Genomic DNA, 23,223 nt, shown 5'->3' with positions numbered 1-23,223 from the left:
ATTGAAATGAAATTAATTTGTAAAAAATCTCAGTCATGAAGCTTAGTGCAACTAATTCTGTCAGAGAACAAAAACTGAGCCTTTTTACGGTTTTTTTTTTTTTTTTTTTTCCCACTTCATAAAAATACAGACAGTGATGATGTTGTGCAGTAATGAGGAAGGATGAGAAAATACAGGGTTGGATGTTGTCAGAGCAGATGGATGAATTTTGAAATCGAGCATGGGAACAGCAACAAGAGAAAATACGAATGAAAGAGAATGCAATTAGTATTTACAAGGGATCAGAGAAAGAAATGAAGAAAACAGAATAATTATTATGTCTTAGCTGTCAACACAATGGGAATTTCCATGGGTCCAGTGAGTTTATTTTATTGACATTAGCAGATAAAAGTGAAGTCCATAAAAGTGAGATTTTTTAACTAAGAACCAAGGTTGTACATTTACGTGCATACTGCAATGCATTTAGTTTCCATACTGGTGTTTTAGCTTTGTTCACGACTTTGCAATAATAATGATAATAACAACTCTACTGTAGGCACAAGGCCTGAAGTTTTAGGAAGGAGAGCTAGTTGATAACATTGAACCCCAAGGATCAAAAGAGAAATTGACTTCAGCAGAATTTGAACTTAGAACATAAAACTGGAAGCAGAACCACTAGAATTGTTTCTGGCATACTCACTGAAGCACAGAATTTTGATGTAGGGATGGAGTTGATTGACCCCACTGTACTTGATTGAAACTTTTTACTAAACCATATTATATAAATATACATGGTGATGATGATATATGCTGGAATTAAATTTGATGTTGTTTTTATGAAGATTCAGAGCTCAGATTTCCAAAAATTATTTGAAAAATTTAGACCTTGCCATTTTCACATTTAGAGATCTTCTGATCAATTTTGAATTTTCATAACACAGTTGGTACTAGTGTTTTGTTTGGTGAATAGACTTAAAACACAGTTCTTTGACTGAACATTTAGGAATTATCCTTAGACTCAGCAAAATGTATGTTGTAGACTAATCTGAATTGAGATTTTGTACCCATTGTCATGTGTATGTATGTATAGTTACTGTTTTGAGCTGTGAATTTTGACAGGCTTATTGCAATAAGCTGTCCAAGCATCTTTTTATGTTTTGATGTCTTTCTGATGAGTGTATAGGGGTGAGGGGAACAACCAACGTAAAATTTGATTGGTGTTAAAAACGTTGCTGTCTTCAGATGGAAAACAGGATGTTCTTTTACTGACAAAGATCACCAAATTACTTCTGCACCAGAGAGTTAATCAGATATGGTTTGATTTGTCAGTAGAACAATATATAACAAAGCCTTGCCTGTGTGGAAGCAATAAATTGTGTTTTTGCAAGCCATTTGTTGTTGTCTTATATTGTATTCTGTTTACATTCTGTGCGTTGGCTGCAAAGAAATGGTAAGGGTGTAATAAAAATAAAAAAGAATTAGAAAACAAAAATGAAAAGGAAAACAAAAAAAAAAACAAGGAGCTTGTTTTTAACAGCATGTTATAATGTTAAATGGCATGTTGCAATGTTGAAGAATGAGGTGATCGATATATCTAACAGAAAAAGCCAAGGTGCATGGCTAAGTGGTTAAGATATTTGGCTCATGGTCATTGGTTGTGAGTTGGAATTTGGGTGGCATGTTGTGTCCTTGAGCAAGACACTTTATTTCACATTGCTTCAGTTCACTCAGCTGGTAAGAAAGAGTAGAACCTGTAATTCAAAGGGCCAGCCCTGTCACATTCCGTGTCATGCTGAATCTCCTTGAGAACTCTGTTATGAGTATGCATTGTCCTTGGAGTGCTCAGCCACCTGTGCATTAATTTCATAAGCAGGCTGTTCCATTGATCGGATCAGTTGGAAAGCTCATCATCATAACCATTGGATGTCAATTTTAGTAAAAACTGAGCCAATGTTGGTGGTGAACCTTGTTTATAATGTTTCCTGTTGTTTGACTTTGTTACACACTGAAATGATATGTGGTTAAATCAATAAGCCTGAAAGCACTGGTGCTGACCTAAACAGCATTTTTGGTTTGTAAATGATATTTCTTTTTGAACTCAAGTTCTGCATCTGTTTGCATACACCTGTACAACTCATGATATCTTGGCATAAAACCTTAGATTTACAAGCATGGAAGTTCTGATGTCAGTGTCTTTCTCGGGGGCATCAACAGCAAGAGTGAACCTGCTCCACTTAAATATACACATGAAGTATTTCTGAAGATTATTCTGCCTTTATAGTTTGCATGTTCTGAAAATTCAGTTCTTCTTATAAATGGTTGGCTTGCAATTACTATGCAGGCTTTTTTTTTTTGTTTTTTTGTTAATCATCGACACCTTAAAGGTAGAGAGGCAAGAAATTTACTTAGTTTCTCAGTTAATTGTGAGAAGTAATACAGATTACGTACAAGTAGGATACAACATCATCGTTAGGGTTGGATTTGATCCGATTGACCTTTCAATACAGCATTCTAAGTACCCAGCTGGATAAATGTACACTTAGTGTTACAGTAAGAAATTTCTATGCCAAAAAATAAAGGAAGAGCTCGAGAATTGTGAATTTGATTGCCCCTGTTTGTGGTCGTATTATAGGTGGGTCATGTGCCCTTTTTTTTTTTTGTTTTGGAAAGTTGGAAATGCTTTATAGAATATGCAACAGTAAGCAAAATATTTATATTTAATTTCATAATTCATGTTTAATGAAAAATTTTCAAATTTATTTTCAGACTATTATTAATATGTTTGTATCTCTATCTAATTTTAGATGGTATTTATACATTGAAAAATTATGTGAATTTGCTGTGCTGTATCGCTGTTATCTTATCCATTTTCCTTTGAGTCTGTTAGCTGAGAACTACCTTGACAATGAAATTAGATATTTGCTTCTATCAAATTTAATTATTCATATATTATATAGTGTTTTGTTGAAGGTGTGTCTTCAGCAGTAAATTTTGCTATCTCAACAACAATTATAAATAACAAGGTTTTTGAAAATTATCAAAGTTAAGCAAGTGCTAGATTGAAGCTGGTATTTAAGACAGATAAGGTTTATGAAAAATCAGGAGCAGCTAACAATCCTCAACATCTGTCTTAGTTTAGTAACATCTCAGCTTTTTAATTTTTGAAAGATGTGGCTTCCTGATCACCTGTTTCCAAGTTCAGTCTCACTGTGTGACACACTGGGCAAGAGTCTTCTGCTATAGACTCAGGCTGGCCAAAGCCTTGTGAGTGGATTTGGCAGAAGGAAACTGAAACAAGCCTGTCATATATACATGTGTGTGTGTATATTGTGTATATCAATGTATGTGTGTCTTTGTATCTGTGTTTGTCCCCACCCCATCACCACTTGACAACTGGTGTTGGTGTGTTTATGTCCCTGTAATGTAGCATTTCGGTAAAAGACCCCAACGAAAAAAGAAGTTTCACTAAAATTCTTCAAGCCTTTTCCTCAGCTTGGTTACAACCAAAAGGTTGAAACAATTAAAAGATGGAAGATTTAAATTTCTTGAGTGAAACAATTCAAGTTGAATCTGATTTGAACCATTACCAATCTCTTAATCATAATTTGATTCAACTAACACTTGTGTATGCTTATTACTGTTAATTATTTTGTTCATTTTAATTTTCAAGTCTTTCTATCTTATATTTTTATTATAGCTAAAATGAACCAAGAAGTGTTTCATTGTTCAAATAGTCAAGAATGGTTGGAGAAATGCCACCTGACGCCTGGCCAGATTCTTTCCCTGACAAGTTCTTTGGGTTTTGTAAGTACATTCACCACATCATTTATACAGGTGTTTTGCATTTAAAAATGAAATGAATTGTATCCTGTGACAAAGAATTGTATGTTTATTTTCATAGGGTTGTATATTGGAGACATTTAAATCTCATTCTAAAGTCAAATTTAAAGCTCTTCTACCTCCAAACTACTTCATCTAACCTGCCAAAGCAATTTCCATTCATAAATGCTAGTAATATTCATTAGATGCATGTTTTTAGCTTATATTCAGCAGACTTATATCGTTTCAGCATACATAATGAGTGTCAAGTTACTATGGTGTTTTGTTCTTGCCTTGACAATTAGGTGTTATTTTCATCATATACATATAAAAATAATGGCAAAAAAAATGGAAGTAAAAATATTAGCTTTTGAAAAGTAGTGAAGCTGACATGAAATCCATTAGAAGAAGCAAAATATGAATATGTTGAGATATATTCTTTGGAAATACATGTTGTTGTTGCTTGTGTATGACTTGAAATAGGTTTCTGGATGCCATTCGTTTTCCCCTTTTTTTCTTTTAAAAAAAAAAACAAAAACATTTTAACATTTTTCTATCCCAGTTTAAAAGGAGGGGCTGTAACTAACCAACCCACAACATTTTAATACATTTGCATTTTGTGTTTAGATTACATTGTAACTCTTACACAGGTTTAAGCTACAAGGCAAAGCAACCAGGGCACCTCCATAACAGCTTTTGACAGAAAATCAATATTTTAAGAGTACAGAATTGTTTATTTTTGTGCCCTCCTACTCTCGGTTTTTGTTTAATCCATTGGTTCTTGGTCGGAGTCCATGTGGTACTTGCGGGTCCCGATAAGGTTTTGTTCTTTTATTTTTTGTTGTTTTACTTGTTTCAGTCATTTGACTGTAGCCATGCTGGAGCACCCCCTTTTGTCAAACAAATCGACCCCAGGACTTATTCTTTGTAAGCCTAGTACTTATTCTATTGGTTCTTTTGCCAAACCGCTAAGTTATGGGGACATAAACACATCAACATTGGTTGTCAAGTGATAGTGGGGGAACAAACCGACTCACAAATACATGCATATATATATATATATATATATATATATATATATATATATGACAGATTTCCTTCAGTTTCTGTCTGCCAACTCCACTCACAAGGCTTTGGTCGGCCCGAGGCTATAGTAGAAGACACTTGACCAAGGTGTCGCATAGTGGGACTGAACCTGGAACCGTGTGGTCAGGAAGCAAGCTTGTTAAAATTTATGTGATAAATTGTTTATACTTCTTCAATACATATCATATCTAAATTTTTTTTTTATATAAGTCCTAATGATATTTAATCATAAAAATACAATAGGATTTTTAAAAAAACTCTGCTTCCTGACTGGCTCCTGTGCTGGTGGCATGTAAAAAGCACTATCCGAACATGATCGATGCTAGACCTGCCTGACTGGCTCCTGTGCTGATGGCACATAAAAAGCAGAATGCAAATGTGATTGATGCTAGGCCCGCCTGACTGGCTCCGATGCTGGTGGCCTGCAAAAAACACTATCCGAACATGATCGATGCCAGGCCCACCTGACTGTCTCCTTTGCTGGTGGCACGTAAAATGCACTATCCGAACTTGATCGACGCTAGACTCGCCTGACTGGCTCGTGTGCTGGTGGCACGTAAAAAGTACCCATTATACCCTTGGAGCGGTTGGTGTTAGGAAGGGCATCCAACTTTAGAAACATTCCCAGATCAGATTGGTGCCACTGCTGGCTTTCCAGACCTCAGTCAAACTGTCCAACCCATGCCAACATGGAAAATGGATGTTAAATGATGATGATGATGATGGGTCTTGTAGAGTAAAACAGGCAAAAAATGGTTGGGAACCACTGGTTCAGTCTCTTTGTTTAATGGTCTTACGATCATATTCTGTGACCAGATGCAGGAGTGGCTGTGTGGTAAGAAGCTTGTTTCCTAGCCACGTGGTCCCGGGTTCAGTCTCTCTGTGTGACACCTTGGGCAAGTGTCTTCTACTATAGCCTTGGACTGACCAAAGCCTTGTGAATGGAGTTGGTAGACGGAAACTCAAAGAATCTTATCATATATATATATATATATATTCTTTTCTCGCTGGATTGCATGTTTGTTTATCTTTTTGCTATCTGTGATTTTATTTTTGATCTTCTATATAGATGAAGATATTTCATCTGTCTGGCTGCTTTTCTTTCTACAAAATGGGAAGTTACATTGTGGAACTGTTATTTTAATGAGCTATATTCAATTATCACCTGATGAGATGCATCTGCACCGCCAGATGCTCCTGAACCAGTTGTTGAGTGTCCCCCCCCCCCATGAAGAATTGGTAGTAGATGTGTCGAAATAATTGTCATGATTAATAATAAATTCTTGTATATTCCATCTTTCATTTGCCGTATGTATGTATGTATGTATGCATGCATGCAGTTGTGTGTCTGTGTTTATTCCCCCAACTATCACTTGACTACCAATGTCGGTGTGTTTATGTCCCCGTAGCTTAGTGGTTCGGCAAAAGCAAACAATAGAATAAATACTAGGCTTACAAAGAATAAGTCCTGAGGTTCATTTGTTTGACTAAAAGTGGTGCTCTAGCATGGCTGCAGTGAAATGAGTGAAACAAGTAAAAGAATCCTGCCTTTGTTTCAGAGATATATTATTTAATGTTGCCATTGTTTTGACCCTGAGATGGTGGGAAAGGGTTGCATAAAATGTGTGCCAAACAAGCAAAAGCTAAAGATATCTCTTTATCTTCGAGGCTCATTTTTCATACTTATTTTCACTTCAGATAAATACAAACACTATGAAAACGATATGTGAAGACAAAAGGGCAATAAAAGAGATGTTATGTTGCTAAATTTCATATATTTTTATTGAAATAATGGAGAAAAATTTGCCCAGAGCTAGTTGAAGCATTACTTTCTTTTGTGCTACATAGATGATGGTGATGATGGTGGTGGTGGTGGAAAATTCTGCAAAAATACTTCTTCATTACCATATAGATATTCTGTTTTTGACTTAATTTCTCTCATTGTTAAGGACTGCATGCACTGCAGTACATTTGACAAAGCAGACACTCCGGCATCAGTTGATGATGCTGATGATGTTTGCTTCATAAGGGATTTGGCTGATATCTCTAACAGGTCAAGCATCCACTTGGTGCCGCTTTTGTTGGCTTATTCTCTTTCCAGTATTATGATGAAGTGAGCCATGCAGGAATTTTTTGACAGGTTTGTGCAGATCATTTCGAATTGTGCAAAGCTTTAAGAAATAATAGGTACACAAGACTTTATTTGATCTCAAAGCAATTGCAAAAAAAAAAAAAACACAAAAAAAACTGTATTCCTTATAACCAAGTGATTAATCTGAACTAAAGCACTTTTACAGTTCAATAGATTTGATCTCATAAACCAGAATCTAGTGGAACAGTACCTTATCACTTTGGCCATCTCTGTGTCATAAATTTTTAATTTTTTTTTATTATTAATATTCTCATTAACATATACAAAGATATTAAAAGAAAAACTGCTCTCATGAAACTTCATGCTAAAATTATGAAAATCAATAAACTATATATTCTATTCAAAAATTAATTTTCTACCTGCCGCCATAGTTTTTTGATGCTGCTGAAAGTCCATAGAGAATTCAAAATTAACACAGTTTATTAAATTCTCATATTTCTTGAGATGTGTTGATAGCGAGGTTGTGAAAAATATTTGGATGAATAATTTCTTCATTCACATTTGGAATTAGAAAGAAAATCTAAAATTCAAAGGACAATGAAGCCTAACTGTTGGAACTAAAGTAGACATTTAAATAAAAATTGTGGGAAATAAAAGAAAATTGGTAATAAAGTTAATGAAGAAGTTTATGAAAATAACAGTAACAAATAGGGTGCTTGCGTGGCTGTGTGGTAAAAAGTTTCCTTCTCAACCACATGGTTCTGGGTTCAGTCCCACTGTGTGGCACCTTAGATTGGTGTCTTCTGCTATAGCTTTGGACCAACTGAAGCCATGTGAGTGGATTTGGTAGATGGAAACTGAAAGAGGCTCAGCATATCTATAGCTCTGTATATAGTGTGTGTGTGTGTGTTCCCTTATGTCTGTGTCTGTACCCAACCATCGATTGGTGTTGGTGCGTTACGTCCCTGTAACTTAGTGGTTTGGCCATGCAGTGGGGGTGAACCCAGAACCATGTAGTTGGGAAGCAAACCTCTTACCACAATTTGTGTGGAGAACATAATCCTGGCCTGCAAATATCAACTCTTCATTTTTTTTTAATTTAAAAAAAAGCCTTTTTATAATCACTTTCCAACATGCAATACTTCTTATTTTCTTCTTTATCTTTTATAACTTTTATCTGTCATGTTTTGTTTGTCCACAATTCTTTCTTTTGTCCCTTCTTCATTGTCTTTGTATCCTCACTTACAGTTCACATACATTGCAGTAAGCCGTCTTACACTTACCATTCTCTCACTGGGTGTTCTAATATACTTGGTCAGTTCCTTTTCCAAATTCTCAACACATTCAGTTATATTTAGCAGGCCTATGCCTCTTTCTTTTCTCGGGATGCACATTCACTCTGCATCACTCTGATGAGAGTATAACTTGTTCATTGTAAAGATTTTTCTCATCTTTCTGTCCAACTTTCACAACTCTTACAAGTGGCACTGCTCATGAATTTATACTTGTTATGGTGTTGCCTCCATTCAGTTTTGATTAGGCTGCTTTTCTAATGCATTTGTAATATTCGTTTCTGATGATATATTTTATGCTGTTATGAAATATTTCATCTGCTTCCAAGATACTAAGTTATTTATATCCTTTACCTGTGTTAGTCTCTTCTGTAACCTCTTTAGAGGTCAACTCCATTCCATCTTTCCTTACTACATTTCCATGTTTCACTATCAAATGACCACACTTCTTCACTCTGAATTCCAGATTTATATTTGCAGTAAAAATTCTCACTGTATTTGCCAATCTTTTTACCTCCTTTCAACTCATCCATAAAAAAGATGATGATTTATCTCTCTTTCTTTCCTTTTCCTCAAAAGACAAATCCATTTTGGAAGTGAACGGAAGGGGAAAACAGACCAATTCCAAAAAAAGATATAGAACTTGTTGAGAGATGGACAAATAGGTGACTTAAAGGAAAAATATTCAGAAGGACTAACCGGAATGTTTGTCAATCAAATCAGTGAAAAGGTTTCAAGACTGTTATTGAGGAATTGAAACAATGCTCAAAAGCAACACCTGTTGCAGTAAAACATTACACACACACATAATAAAAGAGGGCAAAGAATACAGGTTGATTACAAGCAATCAATTTAAGTTTTACCAAGAACTGAACAGCAAGCAGGAGACATGACTCAACTCTGTGAAGGAGAAAGTAAGACAATTCTGAGTTGATATATTTAAAAAAGGGAACAAGTTCACGTTGAGGAAGTAGGATGGAAAGAGGAGGTTGCAGCAAAAATGAATACTAAAATATCTATTTCAAAGAAAAAATGCTAAAAAAACGAGATAAAAATGATGGCCAATTGGAAAGCTGCTCCTGGTCAAGTTAAGGTTCAATGATTTCATATAAAAAACTTTGAAGGATTACACTACATGATTGGAAGTCACTTTCATGAGCACATGGAAAATAAAAGTATTCCTGAATGGATGACATTTGGTGTTAATAGGTTTTGCTGAAAGATATTGCTGAAAGTGTAAGGAGGTCAGCAAACAGACACCTTTTATGAGTCTCCTTCGAATGTAGAAAGTTTTGACTGGAGTTATTGCAGAAGAAATATTCAGCCATGTTGGAGAAAGGAAACTGTTAGAAGAAAAGATCAACTACAGGTGTGACTGTGGGGTAAGAAGTTTGCTTGTCAACCACATGGCTCTGGGTTCAGTCCCAGTCAGCAGCACCTTCGGCAAGTGTCTTCTATAGCCCCAGGCCAACAAAGCCTTGTCATGGATTTGGTTGACAGAAACTAAAACAAACTCATCAGTTATATGTGTGTGTGTGTGTGTGTGTGTGAGAGAGAGAGAGAGAGAGAGAGACTTTGTGTCTGTGTTTGTTCCCATCACCACTTGACAACCTGTGTTGCTGTGTTTACGTCCCTTGTAACTTAGCAGATTGGCAATAGGAGAGTGACAGAAGAATTACCAAACTTAAAGAGAAATAAGTAGTGGGGTCAATTCATTTGATAAAAGATTCTTGAAGGCAGCTTTTAACATGATTTTTTATTTGTCGTTAAAGAAAGACTCTGTGTGTTATAGCAAATAGTATTCTCAACTTACTTTCAGGAAGCATGAAGCACTGGGAAACAAGATTACAACTGGGGATGAAAAAGTTAAAATAAAAAGAGACATTTTTGAAGACAACAGCATTTCACTCCTTCTATTTGTAATTGGCCTGATCCTTGGCTGACAGAACTGTTAGCATGCCAAACAAAATGCTGCTAAGCATTTTGTCTAGCTTTATGTTCTGAGTTCAACTTCCACTGAGGCCGACTTTGCCTGTCATCCTTTCAGGGTTGTGAAAATAAGGACCAGTCAAACACTGGTATTGATTTAATTGTTTAGCTTCCATCACACAAATTTCAGGCCTTGTGCCTAAGTAGAAAGGATCATTGTTGCTTTTGTTTAACATAGTAGTGTCACAGGGGTGTGTAACAAAGTGTCAGCTGCCCACAGCAAGTGGGCTCAGGTAAAAGTCTTCATTCAGATTTTCAGGACTTTACAGGGGATGGTTGTGGTTCCAAGCAATGCTATTTTGCATTTACTGCCATCATTTCAATCCAGTTTGTCAGTTTTGTACTTGTAGTTCTCAGGGTTACAACAGCGTCAGATATGATGCTCTTGCATTTTGTGTCTTATATATGACTGCTTGAAGTAAAGTAACAATCTTTGCTGATTTGGATGGATGGCAAAAGGAGTTCAGTTTGTCTATAATGACCTTTGACACAGGACATGGTATTTGAAAGGGTTCTAGATCCTTGTCTCAGTAGCTTCAATTGGTTAGACAAGGAATATTGAAATTTGAAGCAATAATGTATACAGTAAAGCAAATTTGCTGCATAATGGCAATCTCTTTGTTGTGTTTAATCACACAAACAGATTGCCATTGTGATTTGAGTTCAGTCCATGATAAATTTAGGTTAAAACTTTCATTCTCTCAAGAACCTATCAGTAATAAACTCATGTCAATTTAATCTACCATACCCTTGGACTTACTCTAAATTTACAAATCATTGTAGCTTTCATTCTTTTGTAGTTAGCTCTGCAATGCTTTTTGCTGGTTTAGCCATTCATTTGCTATCACCATTTACCATTTTATATACTTTATACATCTTGAAACTTTTAATCTCTTGTTTTGTGTATTTCACTATATTCTATGTGAGTGATGCTCATCTTTGAGAACTGAAGAAATCCAGTCGACTTTTCAAGATGGCTATACTTTCTTTATAAGACATGTAGTCTCTTATTCTCTGCATATTTTTGTAGTGGCTTATTTTGGTATGACCATTCTTTCCGCTAGTATACTCATATACACACATGCACTTAACAAATCTCTCTCTCTCTCTCTCTCTCTCACATATACACATGCACACTTTATATATACACATAGTAGGCTACATGGACTTTCACCTTGAGCTGTTCATGACAGTTATGAATGGCCCTGAGTGAAACTGAGTAGCTGCCAACTTTATATATAGTGTGTGTGTGTGTGTGTGTGTGCACGCGTATGACTGTCATAAACACCCAAACCAAAGTAAAACTCTGCATAGACTGTCAACTTTTGATATTATGAATAAATCTATCCACTCTACCTAATGTACTGAAATCTATATTAGATAACATTTGTGTTATGTAAATATATTAATATATTTTACAAATCTTACATTATGATGGTGTGTGTGTGTGTGTGTGTGTGTGTGCATATATCAATGGATGTATCACTTGGGAGTGGCAACTTCTTTCCCAATGGCCTACTTTCCATTCTTTTACATCTGTCCTTGGCACACACATATATCTTACAAAGTAATATCTTTGCACATACCACCATTTCCACCACCAAAAATGCTCATGTAAGAAAAAATTCAACTAATTATGACTGAAAAAAGTATCTAAAAGTCATCACTTGTTCAGTGAGTCACAGTAATTTGTAGAAAAGATTGAGAAAATTTCTAAGGCCCACAGGTAGCTCTCCAGTACCCCATCTGTGAGCTGCAGCCTCACTTTTGGTTCTCTCTTATCTTGATGGGTTTACAGTTTACATCAGGTTCCTAAATCCTATTGATTAGATGCACAGAAATGGCTTTTTTTTTTCATTTGTGGCTTAATCATCATCATCATCATCGTTTAACATCCGCTTTCCATGTTGGCATGGGTTGGATGGTTTGACTGAGGACTGGAGAGCCAGAAGGCTGCACCAGGCTCCAATATGGTCTGGTAAGGTTTCTACAGCTGGATGCCCTTCCTAATGCCAACCACTCCGAGAGTGTAGTGGGTGCTTTAATGTGGCACCAGTACAAGGGCCAGTCAGGCGATACTGGCAATGACCATGCTCAAATGGTGTTTTTTACATGCCACCTGCACGGGAGCCAGTCCGGTGGCATGAAATGTATTACCATATCTCATGAAAGCTTAGCTCAAGGTGGATTATGTTAAAGTCATCAAGGACTACTTGGTGTTGTTAAACCAGATGAATAATAAAGTTTACTGACACCAAAGAACAGATACAGCCCTTCTAATGAGTTTCTGCTCAGTTTTCTGCTACCCAACTTCTTTCATATGATTTAGGTGAAACCAATACCCATAGAAGAAGGCACTTGGCCTAGGGGCTTTGCAGATATGTTCCAGTGCATGTGTGTGTGTGTATGTGTGTGTGTCTGTGTAAGCCAACTTAAAACTAAGGAGAGGAGAGTGGGGAAGATGATGTAAACATTAGAACTGTTGAATTGTGGAAATTTATTGAATATTCTTAACTGACGGGTTCACTTTAACTCTTTAAAAATGTATATGCACTATTTTTAGAATTTAAAGCGAAACTTCACTATTAAATTGAAATGGATTTAGATTTGGGGATGTATTGGAATCATTTTCTCTCTTCTGCTTCTTCTCGTGTGAAATGTTTGACACATTTGTTGAGATCAGTGTATTCGTGTGGTGGAAAGTGGTTGATGAGATGCAGAAACAGCAACCAACGATAGCTTTATTCTCTTGTAAACAAATAGAACTTTACAGCATTTTTGTAATGCAACAGATCACTCCCCCCCCCACATCTCTCTCTCTTTCTCTTCCCTTCCTCTGTCTCTCCTCTCACTCCTACATCTCTCACTCAGATCTTTTTCACTCAAATCTCTTTCTTACTCATATCTCAACTACACAGGCTATTTTCTCTCTCTATACCCTTCTTATCTCAGAAGATTCTTTCTTTCTCTCATAGCTCAGTCTCTCTCTCTCTCTCTCTCTTTCTCTCTCTCTCTCTCACAAGTTTGTCTTTTTTCTCTCCTCCCTATTCACATCTCTTTCTCGCCTCTTTCAGTTTTGTTCCCTCTCTCTCCATATATATATATATATATATATATATATCTTCATTCAAATCTCCTTTCCTCTAAGAACTCTACCCTCTTTCTTCTCTTATCTCTCTCTCTCTCCCAAGTCCTCTCATCCTTTCTCTCCTTTCTTCTCTTATACCACTACCCCCTCCGTTCTCTTAAACCTCTACCCCTCTCTCTTTTCTGTTAGACTTCTCCTTTTTCTGGTGCTTCCCTCTTACAGATTTTCTTTCATTTCATCTCATTTCATTTCTTTTACATCTCTCCATTTCTCCTGATTATATTCTCTCTTCTTGGACCTTATCTTTCTTCTACTTCTTTTTTGTTATCATTCTCCATTAACTCTCTCTCATAGTTCATTCACTCATCCTACACTATTTTCTCTTATTCTACTCCCCCCACCACCAACATTCTCTCTCTCTCTCTCTCTCTCTCTCTCTCTTGTATTGCCCTTGTTCATTCCCTCCTCCACAACCTTAGTGAATCTCTATTGTTCAGAGGAAACGGTTCTAATCACTCTCCATGAAATCCCACAGACTCTTCACTGCAACCGTTAAAGAAGCCATCCACTCTTCTATTACTACCGTTACTGCTGACATTCTTGATGGTCTTGTTGCCAGATGAAGTTCTTTGTTGTTGTTCTTTTTGTTATGGTGATTTTTGTTGTTGTTAATTTTGTTGATAATTTGTTTTCTTATGATGGCACTGGCATTACTGTGTTAGTTGTTGTTGCTGTTGATCTGTGTTGTTGTTCTTCACCCAAAAGAATGCTGAGTAGATCGTTGTTGTCATTTACAAGTAGCTGTGACCAGCCATCTTTAATCTCAACCACCAGTATTTAGAATCATTAAAACTGCATCTTGTTTACAACTCTCTGATCAAACAAACTGTTTCTTTCAAGTATCTCTGCTTCCCCATCTCTTTTTTTTTTAATGTTTTTTTTCTTTCCAATTCTCTCCTATTTCTCTTTTCCTTTCTCTTTGCCTTTGCTGCCCAACACCCCCTCCCTACACTTCTGTTACTTTCACTTTCTCTTTAGCTGTCTTTGATATCATCTTCATGCACATTATCGTTCTATCTTTCCTTAATAACTTCTTTTTCTAAGCGGAAACATTTTTCTGTTTCACTCTTTGGATAAAGCTAAAGAACAGTGTAGTCGCAAATGCTGGGAGGACAGTTTTTTCCTCTTTTAAATAAAAATAAAAACCAAAGAAACACAGAGAGAAAGAGAGAGAGAGAGAGAGAGAGAGAAGGGAAATGGCCTAATATTTCTATAACTTTGGGTCAATGCATTTGCCATACCTTTGTGTCTACAATTAGCATTTACTGAAGCAACTTTGTCACCACTACTGCCACTGCCACCACATTGCTTCCAAGTTACAATTGGACAATATTTTAAAATGGCTTCTGTCCAGTTTTTCTCACTTTGTTCATTCTCTCTGATAAGAACCAAAACAAGGAAAGTGGAATTTCATTTATTGTTATAAGCACTGGCCACTGAAGCCTCAGCTGTTATGACCCTGTGCATAGAGCTGTTCAGAACTGATTAAATTCTTTTGATAATGATATTTACATTGTCCACTTCACCACTCTATATACACTCACTGGTCAGTGCAGTGATTTCAGTGCTCAGTTAGATTTCCTGCATGATATCATTTTCACTGTTTTACTTTTTTACATTTGACAGATATTTGTCCTCATCTTCCTTGTTGTTAACACAACGTTTCAGCTGATTTACTCTCCAGCCTTCATCAGGTGTCCTGGTATTTTTTGCTGATGTTATTATTATTATTATCTATATCATTATTATTTATTCAAGGCACTGGAATTGAACTCACACTCATGAGGTAGTAGCCTGCTCTCTTAACCATTACACTATATGCACGTGGCCAATTATAGAGTGAATTTTAGGGCTTATAGACTTTATATTTTTGTATCCTTTCTTAATACGGGTTCCCATATGCTATTCATATCTGCACTCGGTCTTCTTACGAGGTTATTGTGTCCTAGCATATGTGTTGCCTCTTTTAGTTTTCATATTTTCCAGTGGTGTTTTCTGTCTATTATCTTAATTTCATCCCACAGGGGGAGGTGGTCTCCATTTCTCCATACATGATCAGCTATACCCGATTTTTCAACATCTCTTCTGAAACGTGGTAACAACAAACAAGATGAGGGCACATATTGACACACATCCATCCAATGTAAATAATGTACAGAATTCCTCATTTATAAAATATACGACACTATTTTACTGTTCTAATTTTGAGTAAGGTTTGTATTTTGACATTATTTCTAAAGCAAAATGGGTAGTGATTTGGTTGAATCATTAAAGCATTGGATACAATGCCTTGCCATATTTGTTCTGGCTTGAAGGCAGTGAGCTGGCAGAATTATTAAGATGCTAGGCAAAATCCTTAGTGGTATTTCATCTGACTTTATGTTCCAAATTTGAATTCTACCGAGGATGATTTTGCTTTTAATCCTTTTGGGGTCAATAGAATAAGTAGCAGTTGAGCACTAAGGTTGATGTGATCAACTTGACCCCTCTCATGAAATTGCTGGCCCTGTGCCAGAACTTAAAATTATTTTTTATTCCAGCTCTTTACATTTTGTGCTAAAATCCAGATGAGGGCAGCTTTGCTTTTCTTTTTTTCACACTCAATAAAATAAAGTACCAGTCACGTACTGGAGTTGATACAACTGACTAATCCCCCACCCCCGCCCCCTCCAATTTCTGGCTTTGCGCCTTTGTTAGAAGATGATATTTTAAATCCTCTTGCATTCTGATTACTCTGTCACTTGTAAAGCTTACGTATTCACATTGTTTTGAATACATGGTCTTGGAGTTTTGAGATTTTGACGGTGTATTTGTGTGCTTTTAGAGTGACATTGTATGGTAGATGTGAGAGGCCAGATCAGGCTGGTTTGAACATAAAACAGCAAGAATATTTGGGCTGGATATGGCCAGTGTGTTCTTGAGTGAGGCAAATAGAAATAAATACCTTATCTAAAAAGATTCTTAACATACTAATGTGCTCACACACTCACGCACACACACACTCACACGCCTACATACACACACTCTTAAGTATTGTTTCTATTCTAAGTTTAATCGTTTAGCATTCAGATAACTCTGTCAACTATAACACTTACATTGTTTTGAATTAATCATTCATTATTTCATAGCTTTGAGATTTCAATGGTGTGATTGTTTATTTTCAGAATGACATTGTAAGGTAGGTGTGAGAGGCCAGATGTGGGTGGTTTGAACCTAAAACAGATAGAATATTTCGGCTAGATATGGTTGGCTTAAAAACCAAACAATTTTTTAAAAATCAAGCATGTGTGTATATATAGATGTGTACATATTCTAATGTACCCAACATCCCAAACAAATATGTTTAAGAAAAATTACAACTTCACATTCCGTTTATGTCACATCATCTTAATGAAACATCATCTGACCTTGATGTATGATGTGTATGGTTTTCAGCTTTTTGATTTTTTTCCTCTCCAAAATAGTAAGATCTCACTATGTGTTAAGGTAACTATTTCTTAAGTGTCTATACTGTAGGGAGTGTGGTGGTATCAGAGAAAGTCCTCAGAAAAAATACCCCTTAACTTCTTACACTCGAAGGAGGCCAGGCTGCATTCACATTATGACTCTTAGGTGCCCTTCTGTTGAACACTTTTTATCCCCTTGGATATTGAAGACATGTGCATTTTAACTGCTTGGAAATTTCATCTAGTTATAGCTCCTCTCTGTTAATTCAGCTTTCAAATTTATGCTGATTGAAGAAATATATAATATATATAGGCATTGCTTTAGGAACAGGTGGGGTTGTGTGGTAAGAAGCTTGCTTCCCAACCACATGGTTCTGTGTTAAGTCCCACTGTGTGGCACCTTGGCCAAGTGTCTTCTATTATAGCCTTGGGCCGACCAAAGACTTGTGAGTGGATTTGATAGAAGGAAACTGAAAGAACCCTGCCACACACACACACACACACACACACACACATGTATGTATGTAAATATTAAGGGTAGAAAATTTAGAGAAATATTCTACCAGTGGTCACTATTGAAATGTTTTTATTTTTCATTCCCTTTGAAATTACTCTTATTTGTGGTTTGGGTTTTTAACTGCCCTTTCTAGCTTGTAAGGTGTCCTGTTAAGGTCACCTCATTCGTGAATAAAAACGTACACTAATTTATATGTATATATATATTTATATATGTATGTATATATGTATTTATATATGTATCTATGTGTGTGTGTGTCTTTGTATCTGTGTTTGTCTTTCTACAATCGCTTGACAACCAATGTTGGTGTGTTTATATGCTTGTAACTTAGTGGTTTGACAAAAGAGACTGATAGAACACATGTTAGACCCACAAAGAATAAGTCCTAGGGTCGATTTCTTCAACTAAAAAAAAACCTTTAAGGCAGTGCTCCAGCATGTACACAATCAAATGAAAAGTAAAAGAATAAAAAAGTGTGCAATAGACTGCATACATGTACACACACACACACACACACACACACACACACACACACACACACATGCTCACATTGCAATCTACTTCTTGTATCCTTGGCCTTTATTACTTCCTAAACGTGTTTAGCTGGTACAGTTCTATATTTGAGAGACGAGGAATTATGTACATTATGTACATTATTTACATTATTTACATTTGACAGTTATTTGTCCTCATCTTGTATGTCGTTAACATGTTTTGGCTGATATACCCTCCAGCCTTCATCAAGTGTCTTGGGGAAATTTCGAAACAGGGTTCAACAGATGTCTTGGGGAAATTTGAAACCTGGGTTCTCATTCCCATAGGAACCTTGGATCTAGGTTAGAAACTGGTTCTTTTTCTGTTTGCAAGAAATCTTGAAATAAACTGAATAATGACATACATGCATGCATGCAGGATGAACTTCTTGCAATTTCCATCTACTAAATCCACTCACAAGCACTAACAGTTGACAACACTTTCCCAAGGTGCTGCACAGTGGGACTGAACTTGGAACCATGTTGTTGGGAAGTAAACTTTTTACCACACAGCCATGCATGCACTATCAGCACCTCTATTTCTGTAATTCTACCTCAGTAAACCACTAACACCTCCCTACCACTCACAGGCTATCAGGTGGAAGTTGCAAATGCTGTCATAGTACTATTCCCATTATCATTTATATATCTTGTGGTTCTCCTTTCCATGGCTCCATCACTAAATGTCAAATCCTGTGTGCAGAAAAAAAACAAAAAAAAACAACAACAACAAAACAAAAACAACCCCAGTTCTGTTTGTTTAAACTTATTTCTATAACGTAACAAGACCTACAATTTTGACACTTGCTGAAACCGACTCTCAGCTCTATTTTATTTATCATAAATAACTAGGTGAAAGTAGTTCTTGGTTCACATTGCTGTAGCTTCTCAGAGTTCTTTCATAGATTCTATAGCAGAAAACTAATATTTCTTGTTGCTTTCAACTACCGCATGAATAAATATTTAACAGAGTTTTCAAAAAATTCTTTTCGACATTACTTCCGTCTTGCTTGTGTATTCATCTATTCTGCTTTGGAAGCTAACTCTTCTGCTATCTGAACTGACATTGACTGATATAAAAATTTCATAAAAGCTCCAGTTATGTGGGTGTTAAGGAACAAGTGTCAACCAGATTGCATGTGTGTGTATAAACACACATGTACATAAACGCACACATACACACACAGATACATAATCAGATGTCCATACACACATATGTACATACATACATGTAAGCTCATTCATAACCTCTCCCTTAGTGGCATATCAGTTTTGGAAAATTCTTTATTCTTTTGAATATCTCCCTTTCTCATTTGATGTTGGTAATAATTGTGACAGAAAGATTGGTCTAACTGTTCTGAAAGTGAAGATAATTTCAGTAAATCAAGAATATATCTCATATTTTAGTTGATATACCCTTCTTTGTCAATGTTGTTCAAAACCGTGCCATTGGCCACTGTCACTTTAACCTTTAGCTCATTTTCATTTACACACATACACAAAGCACTGGTGCTGGTGCTACAGGAAAAGCACCTAGTACACTATGCAAAGTGTTTGGTGTTAGAAAGGGCATCCTGCTGTGTAAACAATGCCAAAACAATGAGACCTGGCATGGCTTCTGGTCTTACTAGCACCTGTCAAACTGTCCAACCCATGCCAGCATAGAAAACTAACATTAAACAATGATGATGATGATGTTAATATCAGTATAATATGGTATAATGTATGTGTAAGACTAGCCCTCGTGCATACCTGTGCATCTATACTATGTATAGGTCTGTGTGTTCCTATTAATGTATATAAATTGATCTGAATATTAATGTTGACTTTACCAAGTAAATATATAAAATTTACATGAAAGTTTTGAAAGTATGCTGTTCAAATTTTAAAACATTTCAACTTAAACTGTTTCTCACACAAACATATGTATGTCCGTTCACACACACTCATGCATAGACTCTTCTGTTATGCTTTTTCTGTCTACACACTTCCATAACTGAGTGTCCAAATACATGTGTTTTTGTGATCGCAAGTATGCTGTAGTCTGTGATTTTGATCGGCAGGAAGTTGGAACAATCGGCTTAATCTGTTTGCCTGTCCTTGTTTGTCCCCTCTGTGTAGCCCCCTGTGGGCAGTACAGAAATAAAGAAGTTGGAACAAAGGGCCAATGTGAAATTTTACATTAATCTTGCAAAGTCTGCTACAGAGACACTGAGTATGCTTCGGCAAGCTTACAGCGATAAGGCAATGGGTTGTATGCAATGTTTTGAGTGGCACAAGCACTGTGAAAGGCACAACAGAGCCACAGCTCAATCAAGAGCATGCTCATAATATTCTTCGACATCTGCGTTATTGTGCATTGAGAATTCATCCCCCAGGGCCAGGCCACCAATTGAGAGTCCTACTGCGACATTTTGAAGTGTTTGAGGGAGGGCATTCAGTGAAAGATACCAGATCTGTGGAGCGCGAAGAATTAAATTCTTTACAACAACAATGGATCCTGTCATTGAGCTCTCCTCACCTGAGAGTTTCTTGTCAGAAACAACAGTTTTGATACCACCTTGTATCTAAGTTGTAAGGCTGCTGGAGTCAAGGTAGGACATCTGATGATGTCTCCTATTGAATAGATACAGGTATAGCTGTGAGGTGAGAAACTTGCTTCCCAACCATATGGTTCCTTTGCACCACTCAGGTGACAACCCACCAACCCATGGGTCTGTTTGGGTGGTCATTGCTGGTGAGAGTTTTACTAGGATGGAGTGTAAATCCTACCTCAATCTCTTTGAGTTACCTTTTCTGACATGCAAAGGAAACGAATCTATTCTTTGGCATGCTGGTCCCCATTGATAATAGTAAATTCTGCTAGTTTTCCAACTCATGACAAATGTATGTTTAACACTGCAAAATTGAAATGTAGGAGCTGGATTATTTGCAGAAACAGATAAACATGAAGGAGTTGCGGGTTATTGTATAGGTTATTGTATAGCTATTAGCAGTTTGAGCTAGCCTATAGACAAGCAATTCGACTTAAGTCATGTCTCCTGGAACCAATTAATGGCTTAGGGTGAGGTATACCTGTATATATATATATATGTGTGTGTGTGTGTGTGTGTGTGTATATACACACACACACATATATACATATATACGTGTGTGTGTATATATATATATATATATATATATGTATGTATGTATACACACACAGACACACACATATATATATTATTATAAGATCATTTAATATGTACAGATCAGAATGAGTCGGGCACTTCTTTATTTTTTTTAATTTTTAGGTTATAAAGAACGAGTGTTTCATCTTATCATTTTTTATCATATAATAAAAAGAAAAAAGGACTTACTTCAGATACCCAAGCAATTCTATAGTTGCATGCACTCTTTAATGTTCAGAATCTTTATTCCATAGATTAACTAAGCTCTATCATGAAGCTGGTAACCACCCTAATATCGGTGCAGCCTGTCTGTGAAATGAGCCTTGCAATCATGTGTGCGAGACACAGTTAAACACACCATTTATTCTGGGGTGTACAACATATTACTCCTGCCACCATCTTGTCCTGCTTAATGCTCCCCACTCCCCGTTTTTTTTTCTTTGTTTCCTTGATGAAGTTGTTATGGGGTTTTACTCTCCATAATTTGATCTTTCATACTTTTAATGGCTCTGTTTTCCCTTTCTTACTGAAAAACATTTTATTAACAACATACTTTTACATATGCAAAATATTTGCAATGCTATACTAACATTCTGGCACAAGGCCAGCAATTTTGGGGGAGAGGATAAGTCACTGACATCGATCCCAGAGCTCAACTGAGTAAACTTGAATTTTAGAACATAATGCATCTTTGAATTTTGTGATAGTATCGATGCAACATAATGCAAAGAACTTTGACATCTCATAAGTACTCAGGAGCCAAACTGTATTAGCTATGCCACATCTTCATCCTTATCATTAGACTCCATTTTTGTGTTAGCTGATTATTACAGTTGCCAGTCGTTGTTGGTTCATATTACTTCTGCCCCCAACTACTCATGGACATGTATTAAGAACAGTTCTGTGGTCTCTATGGGCATATTATCTTTGTCTTAATTACTTTAAGTCATGTTTAGGTGTAAAGTAAGGCATAGCCATCACTTGGTAGCTTGCACCTTGCTGTTGCTAACTGCTTTGGATACCTGGGTAGTTGTGAGTGAATACAGACAATATTTCCGTCCTCCAACTCTGTTCCTAGCATTCAGGGTGTGATAGTACTGGGTTGGTACTTATTTTTAATTGAGTTGCTGAGAGGAATGTGAATTAAAGAATCTTGCTCAAGAAGACACTGTGCTGTCCAGTCTAGCGGTTGAACCTATCACCTTATGATCATGAGTTTAACACCCTGACCACTAGGCCAAGGCACATGCTTTTTGTTTGAAGTAAGTCTGGTTTTGTTCTAGCACATATTGGACATCTTTTTATATATTTTTGTCGACCATACTTCTAATTTTCAAGAGATTCATTGTTGCTTGTGAGCTCTATTGTACATTGTCATAGTTTTATTGTTAAAGTTCCAACAGATTGGTGGAATGATTAATTTTCCATTACACAAAATACCATCTTAAACTTTTAACTTACTTTCAATGATTAAAATGGCCTTTCAACAGAACAATAACTGCAATTATTATTAGAAATCCTTTTTAATATACATGATAAAATATTATCATTGGCTGTCTCTGACTTTATATTTTCTCATTTTATAACATCAACATCTTTCAGAACATGAGCAGATGGAAAAGTCATCATCACCATCATTATCATCATGGTTTAAGTCATTCAAACTAATCTTTAATAACATACTACAATTATGTCATGTAGTATTTCATATCGCTTTACATGATATATTTCGTTATTAAATACTATTGTATGTAAGGCCCATCTTAAAATATTGTACAAGTGTTATTTTCTGTAAATCACAATTTTCGCTAAAAATGACTTCTAGTGGACCCTAATTTGAAACCAATTCAAATTTCTTCCAAAGCTGTGAATGATGTACTCTTGCAGGACATTGTGCTACTGCCAAAGCTTCTCCTTCGATATTTGAGTATCTTGTTTCAGCAGTAGTTAGGGATTGGTCTTGACAATGCAAGATGGTCATCTTGTGTATATCTGATTTAGCTTTTTCTTCTTGTGTCAGTTGTTAGGGTAACCCCTTATGTGACATCTTAAATCACTGGCTTTGTTCCTATAATCAGATTTTCTATTTTTTAAACTTCAAATGCATTTTGTTATTTGGGATGCTACATAACTTACTTGAATGAGGATGCAT

The 23,223-nt window shown here is 36.2% G+C and overlaps 1 protein-coding gene across 1 annotated transcript in view; it reads left to right on the top strand.

Moving 5' to 3' along the window:
• The window catches only part of LOC106867829 (serine/threonine-protein kinase greatwall), a 420,959-nt gene that overhangs the window by 17,727 nt on the left and 380,009 nt on the right, over positions 1–23,223 (top strand). Inside the window, exon 2 of the mRNA XM_052968117.1 lies at positions 3,677–3,783. Coding sequence (XP_052824077.1) covers positions 3,677–3,783 — 107 coding nt within the window. The remainder of the gene's footprint in view (positions 1–3,676; positions 3,784–23,223) is intronic.

This window comes from Octopus bimaculoides, chromosome 5, assembly GCF_001194135.2.
Source record: "Octopus bimaculoides isolate UCB-OBI-ISO-001 chromosome 5, ASM119413v2, whole genome shotgun sequence".
In the NCBI taxonomy this organism is placed as follows: Eukaryota; Metazoa; Mollusca; class Cephalopoda; order Octopoda; family Octopodidae; genus Octopus; species Octopus bimaculoides.
Note: the sequence above shows the minus strand (reverse complement) of the source record. Positions and strands in the feature narration are given on the sequence as shown.